This window comes from Amphiprion ocellaris, chromosome 16 (genome assembly GCF_022539595.1).
Source record: "Amphiprion ocellaris isolate individual 3 ecotype Okinawa chromosome 16, ASM2253959v1, whole genome shotgun sequence".
In the NCBI taxonomy this organism is placed as follows: domain Eukaryota; kingdom Metazoa; phylum Chordata; class Actinopteri; family Pomacentridae; genus Amphiprion; species Amphiprion ocellaris.
In genome coordinates, this window is record NC_072781.1 from 22,557,204 (window position 1) to 22,573,013 (window position 15,810).

At 38.8% G+C, this 15,810-nt stretch overlaps 1 protein-coding gene across 7 annotated transcripts in view; it reads left to right on the forward strand.

The window, feature by feature from the left end:
- ltbp1 (latent transforming growth factor beta binding protein 1) overlaps nt 1–15,810 on the forward strand; it is a 164,489-nt gene that overhangs the window by 23,609 nt on the left and 125,070 nt on the right. For all 7 annotated transcript variants that reach the window (XM_023296177.3, XM_023296186.3, XM_035942162.2 and 4 more), the window contains exon 3: nt 3,609–3,957. In XM_023296177.3, coding sequence (XP_023151945.2) covers nt 3,609–3,957 — 349 coding nt within the window. The remainder of the gene's footprint in view (nt 1–3,608; nt 3,958–15,810) is intronic.

Below are 15,810 nucleotides of genomic sequence, written 5' to 3' on the forward strand. Positions count from 1 at the left end.
TATTTTCTACAGAATTCTGATTATCTCAATTTAATTGATGCAATTAATGAAGCCACATCCATTGTAAATAAAGGTAAATATGTGCTGCTTTTACACACAGCTAAATGTTTGGAAAACTTTGGCACAAAATTGCAAATTACAGACTGTCTGGACATGTCTAACACAAGCCCCCACAAAAGGTGTTGGGTTCTGCTCTGATTTTGGTGTAGCAGGCAAACCACATTACTACAACTCCATGGTCACCTTGTCAGACACATTGGCCTGAAAAGCATTTTGCCCACACATTACCACTGGAAAAGGAGCAGCTATGGGATAGTGAGCATTGTTTTCTGAGATGAAAACATAGAGGCAAGTGAAATTCCTCTAAAACATGGTGGACACTTTCTGATGATGTGCCATTGATGAACATTCTAAGAAATTAATTGGGCTTTCTATGTGAATGAGCATCCAGTTCTCCTTAATACATCATCCATGGACTTTCTCACAGGAAGAGGGAAGTTGTATTTTCTGCTTTACACCATACCTTAAACCCCATCATGCTGGAGTGTAAAATGTTTACCAAAGATTTCTTCCAGCATGTGTCCAACACCCTGACGGCAGTTCATAGTTTGTCCCTCCTTTAACCACAGTCAGTTAGTTCTGACCACTGCTGACCAAGAGCACTAACCATCTCAAAGGTGTCAGGCCACAACCCTTTCACTTTTATTTCAGTCACTCAGGTCTTCACTCATGCACATTCTTTCCACATCCAACAGGACTATAAGAATGGACTGTGCCTTTACTGTCCATTAAGTACGGGACCTTGAGATATGCCATTCTAACAAGACAATCAACATCCACTTCCTCTGAGTGGTCAGTGTTCTGGCTCACTGGCTCTTGGTAGACCTCTGTCTTGCCTCTCACCGTCCTCTGCAATGCATGCAAGCTATCAGAGAACTTGAAAGATAGCAAGTTTCAGTACTGGGACTGAAAAGGAGTATAGATTCTGAAGTGTTATTGTGCTACTACAGTAACCTAAAATAGGCTGCAGTGGAGCTGGACAACTTGTAGAGCTGAATGCTTCATTGTATAGAACATGATTACCAGTCTCTGACTGTGCTTCAAACAAACTAGGCTGTAGGACAGCAAATGCTTGTTCTACCTCACATGCATAGCACTACACATTTTGAGTCTGTTCTCAAAAGTATGCACTTAGTTGCACACCTAACAAGTGATGTGAAGATTCAGTCAACCTGCATCAGGTCCATTTTAGTAAGACATTAGTAGTAAGACATAAGTAGACATGGACAGACTAGATCAGATCTACCTGTTTAACTCTGTACATTGTGACTATACTATGAAATGTAGATGACCGTAGAGCAAGTAACTTCTCGTGCCAGCAGATGTCTTTCAGCAGCCGTTTAGTTTTCCCTTCATTAATCATTTTCACAAATCTGAAAGCCACTAATTACACTAATAAGCTTAGTGAGGAGGTGACACACCCTTAGGGACCCTGGGGAGAAGGAGAGGAACCGGCGTCTTTCTGAGTCATTTCTCCTGCTGGCTTCTCACACACACATAATGCTTTCTTTCTGCTTTCAGCAGAGCGTATCATTTGATGGTGGCTGAGTGCGGAGTGTATTTGGGTCTGTATTTGTGAGAACCAGTTTGAGCTTCAGCCTCTCGATGTTAAGAATTCACTGCATCAGTTAGATTTTTATGAAGTTGAGTAGATTTAGCTTGGGCACAGTCAGAGGAAGGTCCAGATATGTCTGGGTTGTCTTTTATCAACGCCTTTTGTATGGTGTAACCAAACACATCTGTGCATGTATGTGCATGTGTGTGTTTTGAGCACAGTATGTAAACTTCTGCCATGTTGTCTGTGAGACTGGCTTTGTAGTTGATAGATGGATGCCCCTATCATCTGCTCAAGAAGAGAATAGGACATTGTGCAATTACAGGCTTTTTGCTGGTCCCCTGTTAACACACAGAAATGTGCAGGTGCATGCATAAATGCACATAAGCTCAAAATTTCATAATTTGGTCCAGTAAACAGGCATTTGATAGTTGGAATCAGCTAACTGCAAGCTCTCTCTGTGCAAAATACAGCTCCACTTGTCCATAGTCTTTGTTGATTACTCGCGCTCAGATAGAACAAGTACACTTTTAATGTTTTGGAGTATTTATGCTTTCTGGCCACAATTTTTCTTAGATTTTGTGGATTTTTTTTTTTTTTTTTTTTTTTTTTGAGAAATGTATCTCTGAGCTCTCAATTTAATTTTGATTGCCAAAATCCAGAACATGGTTTCTGAAAGCCCAGATGTGGCTGTAACAACATTACATTAAACCAGGATTCTTTATTTGTCTTCAGTGACTGTGAACACAACACAGACTTTCAGTGACTGTTCTGCATATCGTTACAGCTGACTAAAGTAACTTATAGCAACACTTTACTGTGACTGCAGCCACATGCTGCTACTTCTCTCTTACACACCAGCAGAGACTCAATTCCTACAACAAACCTACCCATCTATGTTAGCGTCTTCATTAAAGTTTATGTACAGTCAGGTTATGGCGGTGGTTACTGATTAAAAACATAGTAACTAGAAAAATTCATATGATTATTAAGTGCCCCGTCGGACGTTACGGAGCGGACCGAATATTCGGATATTCGTCATTAATAGGGCCCGAATATCCAGAGCCCAGAAACTGCTATTCGGGCCAAGTACTAATACCACAAATATTCTGTTACACATGAAGGTCCCGCATTGACAATGTAATATAAGTAAAAAGTATCTAAGTACAATGTGGATAATGTACTTAAGAAAAAATACTTTGTCAATGAAATTGCAATATCTGTCAGAAAAATTGCAATTAGATATTTTTTCAAATTGTTTCACCCAAATATTCAGTGTTTACCATTAAATTTGCAAGAAGTTGTCATAAACTTCAGTGCTGTCATCCTGTTTTTTTTTTTTTTTTTAAGAGATATGTTTAACTGAAGCATTGCATTCATTGAGTGCAACTCTGACCTCCATCCACGTGTCTCTGTCCTCAGAGGCAGCTGTATGTCAGAAGCACAAAGGAGCTAACAGGACACGCTAACCTGTCTCCATGCAGCACACTGACATTTTCTGGATAAATGCAATTTTAATGTAGGCTCAGCAGAAAGAAATCAGCAATGTTTTTACGATTTTTATTAAGAATTTATTCATTGTTAGATTTACTACAGAGGCACAGGTTTCAGTATTTCTTTGGTTGATGCCGATCTCCACATCTTGATCCCCTTTTTGGTCCGAGGCCTCAATTATTCTTACTCAGCAACACTAGTTGCTACTAAGACTTTGGACAACTGATCAGAAAGTCAGGGGTTCATCACTGCCAGGCAATGTTCTGCTGGGAAACCTTGAGTCCTGACATTCATGTGGATGTTTGACATGTACCACCCACCTAAACATTGCAGGTCAAGCAAAAATCAGGAAAATGCAAGTCCACTTTTACCATGTGCTTGCTTTGATCTGTCTGTGTTTTTGTATGGGTGTCCTCTTGCCACCATCACTTACTGTCATTCTTTATCTGTCTTTCTTCCCTTCTCTCTCTTTCTGCTCTGTCTGTGATTTGTGTTGCAGCCAACTGTATCCCTCAGTGCCTGAATGGAGGAATGTGCCTCAGGCCTCAACTCTGTGTCTGCAAACCTGGCTCAAAGGGGAAGGCATGCGAGCAGAAGACGGTGCCCACACACCCCTTTCCGGCAGTGCCTGGGAATGGACCAACCAACGGCCACAACCCTGGTCACACAAATGGACACACTACTGGACACAATATGGTACCCCAGCGGCCCATTCCTCAGCAAGTGTCTCCTAATGGTTATGGCTCTGTACCCTCTTCAGCAAGCAACATGGCCCAGATGAAAGTAACTGTCAAGACAGCACCACAGTTTGTGCGACCCCATTACATTCAACAACACATCACACAACAGTAAGTACGAGTCTTAAATTTAACCTTTATTTGCGTAAACATCAACTAAGACCTGTGTTGTCATTATCTGGCTCTGTGAGAAAGTCACTAGAAGCAGTCTTCATTGTCCAGCTGCCTATTGTTCTGCTGCTGACACCTCCACCGGAGCAGTTGGCAGATTCAGTATCTTTCTTAAGGACAGACCATGGTAGATTACCTTTTTGAACTCAAAATAGGGAAACCTGTTCAATTAAGCACAACCAATTAAAATATGCAAAATCACAAAAAGACAAAAAGTGTGGCATTCATGAATGCTTTAATTCTTCAACTTTTCATCAAAACTAATGGGAAAAACAAGTACACTACATTTAGTTAGGAAATATCTATGTTAATGTCATTAATGATGATAAGTTAATGAAAATTAGTCATTATTTGTGGCTACTTGTTATATCTTTCCAAAGTGATGAGAAGACTTTGTTATGGTGGGTACAGAGGCTCAAGTGCAGGATAGAGATTACAGACACTGGTAGTTTTAGAATGCTTTTATTTACAACACAAGGAAATAACAAGAACTATAACTGAACACTGGAAATCAGAAAACGGAACCAGAAGTACAAGAAGTTCCGCTAAGTGGAATGGAGACTAGACCAACTAGTGGTCAGGTGGAATAATTACACGAATTAACTATTTACAACACAAGGAAGTAACAAAACTACAACTAAACCCCAGAAGTCACATAATGAAACTAAGAATACAGGGAGTTCTGCTAAACAGAACAAATACTAAACCTACTAGTGAACTGGCGGAATTATTACAAAAACTAAAGAATACAAACCCGCGATTGATAACACCAAGGTAGGAATGCAACAGAAAATGAAATAAGACAAAAGCATTAATTTACCAAATCCCAGACTACAGTAATCTTACAGGAAACTACCCAAGATTAAACTATTAGTTACAAGACCAGAACAGAAGGATTACTAATCCAAAACTTCACTAGAAGAAACCAGAAATATTTACAAGATTCTACACACGACTACACAGATTAAGTAACCCAAAATAGATTAACAATAAGTCTGGTATTGCTCGGAATAGGAAACTTAACTGACTACACCAGAAGGCAGATGTTCAGGTCAGGTGCTTCGGATCTCAAATTAATATCCGGACACCACCGTCAGGACTGAATATTCGGATATTCGGGTCCGGCTCTAGTATCTTCTGACAAACACTGCACATCAAAGGGTTAATACAATACAGCATCTGAAGATAATACAGTACAAGTCCTTATAAAACCAGTGTAGTAGTAGTAAAAATGTAACTAAACTAAATTTAACCCAAGTTTAACCAACTAGTACATGTAGTACAGTATTGAATCACAGATGTCCAAATGTATACAACGTTAACATTTTGCGAGCGACCTCTAATGTATCTTATAGTACAGATGCAGGCAAAAAAGACTCAAAACGAAGCTTGTGTAGAGCATCTGGGGTTGCGTAACTGAATACACATCAAATAAAGGAGCTGTACCCTCCTTCAGAATCTTCATTTCAGGACTATTTTAAGTATATCTGGACCAATGCCAGGGGTTGAACCAGCCCTCTTAATTGGCCTTCCAATCCTATTTCTTGGATTAACTGTAATTCCAGCATTCCACAACATAAAGCAGCCAGTGATCATGATGATCAAATGGCGAACTTAGAGGAGGAATTACCAGCCTCCTATTTGGTATTTATATCCACTCTGTTGTTGTGGACATGTTGGGGGATGTGTAGAATAACCTTTTGGTTTATTTTGGACATCACTGAATAAGCTAACGAGGCTCTGTGCAGTTGTAAAGCTGACACTCTACTGCAGGATTTAATGCTTCTTGTATCTTTAACATGAATACTTTGGATTTGTTTTAATAGATATTTTGATAAGTTTAGTCTCTCTTTGAAAAAAAAAACAATTTTACAAGATAGAGTTTGCAGGCCACATCTTTTCTTATTGACACTATGTCGCATTTCTTGCAAAAAACGAATATGAAGAGGTGTCCTTTGTCCCAAAGGTTTGGGAACCACTGCCCTGAAATCACATTTACTTGTATACAAATTATCCCATTGGATTCCATTCACTCAGGTACACTACCTGTCAAAAGTTTTAGAGTACCCCAATTTTTCCATTTTTTTTAAATTGGAAATTATGCATGTTAATGTCTCATTGTACTCTGAAATGTAGGCATAGAACAAATAAACAAATGAAAAAAAGAAAGCCTGCATGGCACTGCAGAATGCTGTAGTAGCCATTTTGGTTCAGGGTTCCTCTCACTCTGTACAAGTCACCAACGCTGGATCCAGCAAAACAGCCCCAGACATCATGCTTCCTCCTACACGTTTGACAGCTGATGTCACACACTGAGGAACCATCATTTCTCCAACTCGACAGCGTACAAAAATCCTGCATAATGAATCAAAGATGTCAACTTTTGATTCATCAGTCCATAATACCTTTTTCCAGTCTTCAGTAGTCCATTGGCACTGTTTCATGGCCCAGGCAAACCTCTTTTTCTTATTCTGACGTCTTAGCAAAGGCTTTCTTGCTGCAACTGGACCTGTCAAACCTTCAGGTCCAAGTCTTCTCTTCACAGTTGAAACTGAGACTTCTTACTACGACCACTATTAAGCTGTGTTTGAAGCTGTTGTCCTGTGAGCCACCTATCACCAAGCTGTTGACTCAGAAACTTGTCTTCTCATTCTGTTGTGGCTTTGGGTCTTCCAGACGTCTTCCTGTCAGAGTTCCCCAGTTTCTGAGTGCCTTTTGATGGTGAAGAAAACTGTACTCACTGACATTTTGACTTTCTTCACAGTTTCTGTGTAGGAAAGATCACCATTTTTAAGTGTTACGATGGTCTGTCTCCTATTATTAATTGCCTTTTCCTCACCATTTTATAGCAACATGCTTCTTTCTGCAGTACAATACTGTTCAAATAATGCTCTTCAGGGTATGGTGCCACGTTGTGTTCCAACACTACTTTTATGCAGACAAGAGAGAAAAGTTGGGACACCTGTAGGATTTGGTAGCACCAACGTTCAAGGCTTGATCATCCTCCATTGCTGCAGAACAGCTTTAAGTTGTGAACCCATTTCTTGTTTCCTGAAAAAGACCTTTTTGTATAATTCTGAAATGTACATTATTTTTCAATTTTGGATAACCTTACCTTTTTAACATCTGACAGTTCACTACTTACCTTGGTACCATTTCAAGCTGTTCATTGGACTTGAACTACTTGAACCTCAACAAAACACTGGAAAAATTGGGGCATTCCCAGTTGCAAATGTTGTGAGGCTTGGGTCTGTTTCTGGCCCAGGATTTGGGAGCCACTAGCGCTACTGACAAAGTGTACAGCACCTACAGTGTTCATGTTCTCTGTCAAGTTCGGGTTTGTTTTAACATAAACATTCAGATTCTTTAGTTCAGATGTTTGAACCAGTAACCCCCTTTCTGCTACCAGCCCATCTCTAACCTTTTTGTCTTCCACTTTTTGAATGTTTGTCTCTGTTCAGAGTATACACAATCTGAAGTAAAAAAAAATCATTCCTCCACATTGTGATTTTACTTCACACTCATAGTTTACTGTTAAAGTCCAACAGTATGTTTCTGTCAAATGTTAGCCCGACCTGGTGTGAGGCTCCATCTGTTGATGATCACACAGTGTGTTGAGAAGGACGCTGACTCTTTGACAGTATGGTGAATGTAAGGGCCTTCAAACCAGCTCATACAAGCAATGGCAGTATTTGGTGTGTATTTTTTTTATTTTTTAAACCTGGAGTGCTCACTGTGAAGGTTGTGTTATTGTGGTCTGCCTGGCTGGTAATCTTTTATTATCACCTTCCATCAGGGTAATAGTAGGTAGAATTTTTTTCCCAGCAGTTTCATATGTGGAGTTGAAAAGCCATTAACTCCTGCTGTGGTTAACTGTTGGTTTGTTTTGCCTGTCACTACAGCAGATGACTGGACAAAGTACAGTCGCATCAGACACCGCATAAACGGCCCTTACCTCTCGTCAGGTCCAATTGGTGAATGTACACTCCAAACAATTCTCAGTTTTTCAGCTCAGTGTTACAGCAACATGTTGATGGAAACATCCAAAGTGACTGGGCACTGAGTCCAGTTAATGATATGACATGGCAGACGCTGAATGATGGCATGTTAATGAAAGCATGTTAATGGATACATTTTCTGTGTTGTGTTTTACATGCACTCTGTACGATGTCAAGAGGAGTTTCTTTAGACCCTGCACAGGCACAAGTAATTGCTACCAGATCTGTGTCCTTGACAGCTGCTCTCAGTTTGCAAAAGGGATTTATTTCTCACAAGGAGCCATTCTCATGTTGGTGCCAGCAACACAGTGGTTATGTCATCTGATAGGATAAAAAAAAAAAGATAATTTACCCCCAGGTAAAGCAATTCTCATCAGGTCTTTAGAAAAGAAAGAACTTGGGAGTGCTTAGAAGTTCAAACAGGTATAATGAAGGTGCTCGTTGGTAGGGGACACAAAAGTTGAAAAAAGAACAAAGTGGATTACTAAAGAAGAGTTAATTTTTTGTGATGTGAACATTCTTGGATTCATCCTTTTCACAGGCTTTCCAAGGTTTACACGAATCTCAAAGCTCCTCTGGGGAGGCCTATTATGTCATCTAAAGGAGGCTGCCTCCTGATTAGTCAATTTTGTAAATATACCCTCAGGCTCAACAATTACTTTTATGCATTCAGGACACTGCTCATGTTTTGAAGGTACAACATGATTTGCAGATGTTTCGCAGAGTCTTTATATACCAATGCAGACTGTAATGATGGGCTGAAAGCTTTGTAATACCTCCTACAGAACAGACCCGCAGACTCCTTGTCTCCCTCTAAGTTTATTCTGCAGCTTGTAGAATGCACTAGAATAGAAATTGTGTTTCACTGTGTGTTCAACATCAGGTTCCTGCTATGGGGGGTTGCTTTGCTTCTACTTATGCCATCTGTTTTTAAGTTTATGGGAAAAAGAATTGTATTCATTACAACATCTTAGGTTACAAAATAAAATGGTGGGGAGGTATATTGACATCATCTTATTGTTTTGGAATGGCGCTGAGGAGGAAATCCAATGTTTTATTATTCCTAAATACTAATGACAGAAATATAAAACTGTATTAAGTTTTCTATAATTGGGACCACATTAATAGATCTTATTATATAAACTCTTGTCTCCTGGATGAGAGTCCTGTTGCTGAATACCTCTGTCCTCCCCTCCTACCTCCTTATGTGGACTTATGAAGCCTTTCTTACAACATCCTTAGTGAGAAAATATGCTTGTTTGAAAATTAAGTTATGTGTCTCTCTCTTGAAAAAATGAGAATGTAATTTAGTTTTATAGGAATGCAGTTTTGTGGAGACAGTGTCGCTTTTGTAATATACATAAAAGAAATCCAGACAGCCCAATGGTTGACACTTATGGTTTTAGAAATCATCATAAATAATCAGGGCGGTGATGGCCTGAATTTATTACTGCAGAGAGAAACTTTTATTTACACCCAGTGCAAGCCAGATCCTACCAGAACTCAACCGAGGAATTGAGTTCAGTTGTTTTGTTTTAGTAATTACTATGCCAAGGAACGCTGCGGAGTTACGTGACGATCGGCCTTGGTTTGTCAATCTGTTTGTCTTTCTGTTTGCAAATGTTACTCAAAAATGTATTTTTTTTTTTTTTTTGTAATTCAAATTTTTATTGTGTTTTCACAAACATGGTACATGGTTTCAACAACAAGCAAGGCCCAAAATAAGTATCAACCCTAAAGACACGGTCCAAGGCAGGAAACTGTCCAGTTCAGTCAACTTTTATGTGATCCCAAAGTCTGTCCCAGGGTGACCTGTCTTCAACTTGTGAAATATCGGACAGTCTTCTTAGCATACGTTCATACGACACAATTTCACTCATAGCGTCATCCCACTCCCAGACTCTTGGAGCAGTGGGGGCTTTCCAATGCCTCAAAATAATTCGACATGTTGTGATTAAACTCATTGAAATAACAACAAACTGTTTTTTAGAAACATTTGGCAAACAGCTTCTGTCTCCCAATAAACAAATCTCAGGGCAAGAGGGTACATTTGCACCTAACCAGCTACTTAGAATCTGTGTAACCTGTTCCCAAAGAGGCCTAACTAGTGCACAGTCCCAAATACAGTGAATAAATGTTCCCCTTTCATTTTTACATTTCCAGCACAAATCATTTCCCAACAGCTTCATTCTGTACAATCTCGATGGAGTAAAGTAATACCTGTGCAACACTTTATAATGTGTAAATTTACTCCTTGCCTCTCGCACATATTTACCACATTCTGCTATAATTTTTTCCCAGTTATCGGATTCAAATGTATGCCCCAGATCCTTTTCCCAATTTACCTTCAGAATGTCAGTATCATTCCTGGTGGCAAGAGTTGCAACTCTATAAAAATGAGAGGCTCTGCGTTTTTTCAGGGGAAGCTTCATATAATTTGATATTTGATTGTCAACAAGACTATAAGGCACTGAACTAATACAACTTCGTATTTGTAAATATTTCCAGAAATTACTTCTATCCATCAAGCCGTATCGTTGGGATAGCTGGTCATAAGACAATAATACTCCTTCCTCAAATAAATCACCAATAGTGTTTATGCCTTTTGAAGACCACTGTTCCCAATACAATATTTTTTTTCCAATACGAATATCAATATTATGCCACAATGGGGAATATTCTTGGATTGTATGTTTAAGCTTGAAAATTTTGTGTGCCTTTGTCCACACATCTTTTGAATGTAAAATAATTGGGTTTTTGTTATCAGTATGCTTTTGGGACAGTACTTGTAAAGGCATGAAGGGGAAACAAATTTCCTCTTCCACAGCTATCCAAGGTACCTGAGACTCATTCTTATGCCAGTGTTTGGCTTGTTTGGTCATTTCAAAAGCCAAATAATATAACCTTAAGTTGGGAAGACCTAGCCCACCCTTTTCTTTATGAGCACAGAGTTTACTCATTTTGACCCGTGGTTTTTTCCCACTCCACAAAAAATGTTTTATAATATCATCAAATTGTCTGAATATACTACATGATACTGTGAGCGGTAGCATCATAGTGATATAATTATATTGTGGGATAATTACCATTTTTATCACATTAATCTTTCCCCACAAAGACAATTTTAGCTTGTCCCATTTCTCAAGATTTGTTTTTGTCTTTGTAAGTAATGGATTGAAATTGAGTCTAATTATATCATTAATATCCTCAGACAATGTGATACCAAGGTATTTCATCCCCTTACGTACCCATCTAAACTTAAACTTTTCCACCATAAATGCAGAGCAAGTTCTAGAAAGAGGCATTGCCTCTGACTTACTCCAGTTAATGGAGTAACCAGAAAAGTTAGAAAAGGTCTGAATTATTTCCATTAAATTTGGTAACGATACCAGGGGATCCGACACTACTGCTAATACATCATCTGCATATAAAAGTAACTTGTGCTCACTTGCCCCACCCTTAACTCCTTTTATACCTGGATGCTTCCTAATAGAAATTGCAAGAACCTCTAAAAAAATTATGAATAATAAAGGGCTCAAAGAACAACCCTGACGTGTCCCACGTGTCAGACTAAAAAAGGGGGAGACCATTCCATTGGTCATCACTGCAGCTCTAGGTTCCTTATATAGCATTTTTATCCATTTAATAAAATTTGTATTGAAGCCGAAATGAGACAGGGTGGAGAACAGAAACTGCCACTCCACCCTGTCAAAAGCTTTCTCTGCATCTAGAGAAAGAGCAGCAACTGGAACATCTTGTGTCTGACTGAGCCACATCAAATGTAAAAGAAGTCTGACATTATCTGTTGAAGTTCTGTTCTTCATGAAACCCACTTGACTAGGATGAGTGATGTTTGGTAAGACCAATTGAAGCCTTGTAGCTAAGATTTTGGTTAAAATTTTACAATCAAGATTAATCAGACTAATTGGTCTATAATTAGATGGATCTGTCACATCCTTCCCTGCCTTGGGGATCAAAGAGACCAGAGCTTCGTTAAAAGTAGGAGAAAATCGACCTTTATTGAACATTTCTTGAAATACCTTTTGCAATATCGGGGCTAATATGTCTATGAAAGTTTTGTAATACTCAACCGGAAGGCCATCGTAACCAAGTGACTTTCCGTTTGCCATTGTTGAAATTGCCTTTCTTATTTCTACCTCAGTTATTGCAAATTCTAATTTATCCGCATCGTGCTGTTGTAACTTTGGTACTTCAATATTACTCAGAAACTGATCTATTTCATCTTGGGATTTTGACATCGAAGATGTATAAAGCTTTTTATAATGTTGTTGGAAAATATTATTAATGTCTTTGGTCAGAGAGAACTGTTTGTCCCCTTGTTTGATAACAGGAATTATATTAGTATTTAATTTCTCCTTTAGTTGTCTAGCAAGTAATTTTCCTGATTTCTCCCCCGCCTCGTAAAAATTTGTTTTTAATCTGAAAAGTGCATGCTCAGCTTTGTAAAAATGTATTTTTTTGTTGTTCTTATTCAGAAAAGATACGTGTTTCGGAATGTTTTATGTTATTACTCTGCAAAGAAACGGCAGAGTTATGTGACGATTGGCATACACTTGTCCGTCTATTTGTCTGTTTGCAACATTACTCAGAAATGGACTAACTGATTTGGATAAAATTTTCAGGGAAGGTCAGAAATGACACAAGGACCAAGTGATTAGATTTTGGCAGTGGTGCGGATTGCAGTCTGGATCCACAGATTTGTTAAATATTTCTATATCATTTTGAGATAGCGGCATGGTGTCACTGTAACTATGACTACAAGTGAACACTACGTCAGCTGTCTGCTGACGATCACATGATTGTGATCCTACCACAAATCCACTGCTGCGGACTTATCGAGACTTATGCTGGAAATGATACAAGCAACAGTTGATTAAATTGTGGGGGTGTTTCAGAGTCCCATCAATTCCCACCGCCCGCTACATGTTTAGGTCATGCAATATCCGTACATAACATACACATGCATATCACATGCCTGTGCTCAGCGTAAGGTCATTTTGTTTGTGGGTACATCTATATTAAATGGCCACATTCTATGTTGTTGTAATTTCTGATCATCAGTAACTAATAAACAAATGCAGCATTTCAAAAAAAAAAAAGTGCTGCATTTCTGACAATGCCATATGGGTGAATGAACAGCCTTGGCGGAGTACTGCGCTCTTTGAGTGCTTTTCTCGTTATTCATGCATTGTATGTTCACACTGCTAGAAAAAGAGTCAAAAAACGAGGAGTGCTCACTTGTTGACATTGTTAATGCTGCAGTAAAGGAACGGTGGATTAAATTGCTCTGGAAACTAGATAACAACTTTAATATGTTTTTCATTAACTTTTTAGACAGAAAAGAACAGAAGATTTTGGGCAGAGAGAAAAGAATTGCTCATGTTGAAACAAAAACATATGGTTAGTTGATACTTTAATGTATAATTGGAGTGAAAAGGGAGAAAACATCAGAATCAAAGGAGTTTTTAGAGCTGTGAAAATAGGAAAATGTCATACAACAACACTGGCAGAAAACTGGCTCTTGTGTTGCATTATGAGAATGTCACTCACTGACTTTTAAGTGTTTCATTTTGTTGCTCTTAAGCATCTTTGATAAATCAATTTTCTGTTTACACGACATTTCTATATTTTCTCAGCAGCCATATCACAATTACTGCAGTCTTTGTCGCCACAATTTGTTGTTACGTTTGTTGGGAGGTGCACGTCAGGCTCAGGTAAAGCGTACATGGTTAAGGTGTAGCTTGAGGATGATGTTGCTAACACAAGACTAGAGGAATTTGGAAACATGTGACAAAGTCATCCACTATGACACTATTTTTACTTTTGCTTATGATTAGGACTGCCAAACTGAACGCGTTAACGCAGATTAATCCAGCATCGTGATTAATCAGATTAACAATTTTAACGCAATTAACACATCTGCAGTGCAGAATGGCTCAAAATCCCTGAAACGTCTCTGGCACCGCATTTTGGGTATTTAAAATTTGATGGATCGCTTCTATTTTACGGGCGCAGCTTTTCCAGTGTTTACGGCATTAGTTTATCAGCTCAGGAAACACACAGACAAATTAGGTAAGAGTTCAGCCATCCCATGTGACGCTACTCAGCCAGTGAATTGGTCTCTGCATTCCAGCCGCGAAACATCGCAGCTGAGTTCAGAAAACAAGTTAGAGACAGACGAGAGGAGGACAAACAAAAAGATAAACGAGAAAGGCACTCAGAGAGTGCAGTGCACCACCAAGACTGTTCATTCCTCAATTTGTGTATTCAGAAATCACGGCAACATAGAATCTGCCCATTTAATATAGATTGACCCACAAACTAACTAACTAAACAAAAAATTGCCTTACGTGAGCACAAGCACGTGTTGTGCATGTGTACGTTATGTAGTACAGATACCGAATTGCGTGACCGAAATATGTAGTGAGCCGAGTGAATTGATGCAGGTAACTGACAGTGTTCACATGTTAACATGGTTACGGCGATGCCGTGCCGACCGCTATATCTCGCAATGGAAAATCCTTAACAAATCCGTGGATCTAGACTATAAGCCGCATCACTGCCAACATCTAATGAGGTGGTCCTTGTGTGATTTCTGAACTTCCCTGAAAATTTCATCCAAATCCGTTAGTCTGTTTTTGAGTAATGTACACGGATAGACCGATTCACAGACAAATGTACGCACATCGTCACATAACTCTGCCGCAGTCCTTGGGGGAGTAATAAACAAATAGACACCGAGAGGAAAGTCGCCCTGCACATGTTGACTATGTTTGGCTCAACATACAGCTGTAAGCCAACTTCACAATGATGAATATAATCCAAACTAAATATGGTTCCAGATTCACCAATGAGCTCCAAATGTGTCTGAGAACGACCCTGACACCATTCAGACCATGATTCAAAATACTGGCAGCTCAGTTCTCCCATTAAGCAGCAGGGGTATAAGGGGAGTGATATAAGACAGAAAAAAATGTAAAAATGTTCAACTGTTTAAATTTTTGGAGATTAGGTATTGTTAAAGATGTATATAAGTTGGTTCATGTTGTGCAGTCAGTATTTTTCACTTTATTTTCAGATGTACAGTTATATCAAAAGTTATTTATTAATAATTGTTGTCAAAATGTTTTTGAACCGTACTGAATTTATTTGAGTTGATGATCAGTTATTGCAGACACTAATAAAACTGCCAGGTTACATCAACATATATCACACTAATTCAAGTTAGACATTAAAACTTTCTGGACCTTTGCTTTAATACATTTTTTCTGACTGGGCCTCTATTCAATTTTAGTTGAATACCCCTGAGCTAAACAGCACATCGGCCCTCTTTTTGAATACAAAAAACCCCAAAGACGGAACAGTCCTCCAACTTACAGTAATAGGCACACTCTATAGGAAGGGGTTTTCTTTTCACCAAAGCAAAGGTGTTTAATAAACACGTTACGTGCATATATATTCCCTTCTTTCTTGAATCTGTTCGCTCACGCAACATGAAACGCGATTAACATAGATTAAAAAAGAATGATATTTAATCACAATTAATCGAAATCAATCCACACAACCCTGTGATTAATCTGATTTAAAAATGTAATCGTTTGACAGCACTACTTATGATTCATGAGTCATGATCCACACACCTGCTAGAGGTCCATGTGGGCTACATGACATGGGTTATTTTAGGCAGCTGTACAAGTGACAGTGCTATTTGTTTTCTTGAGGGGGCAGGCTTCAAGAAGTATGATGGCCAGATCCATGCATGTTTCATGTTTAG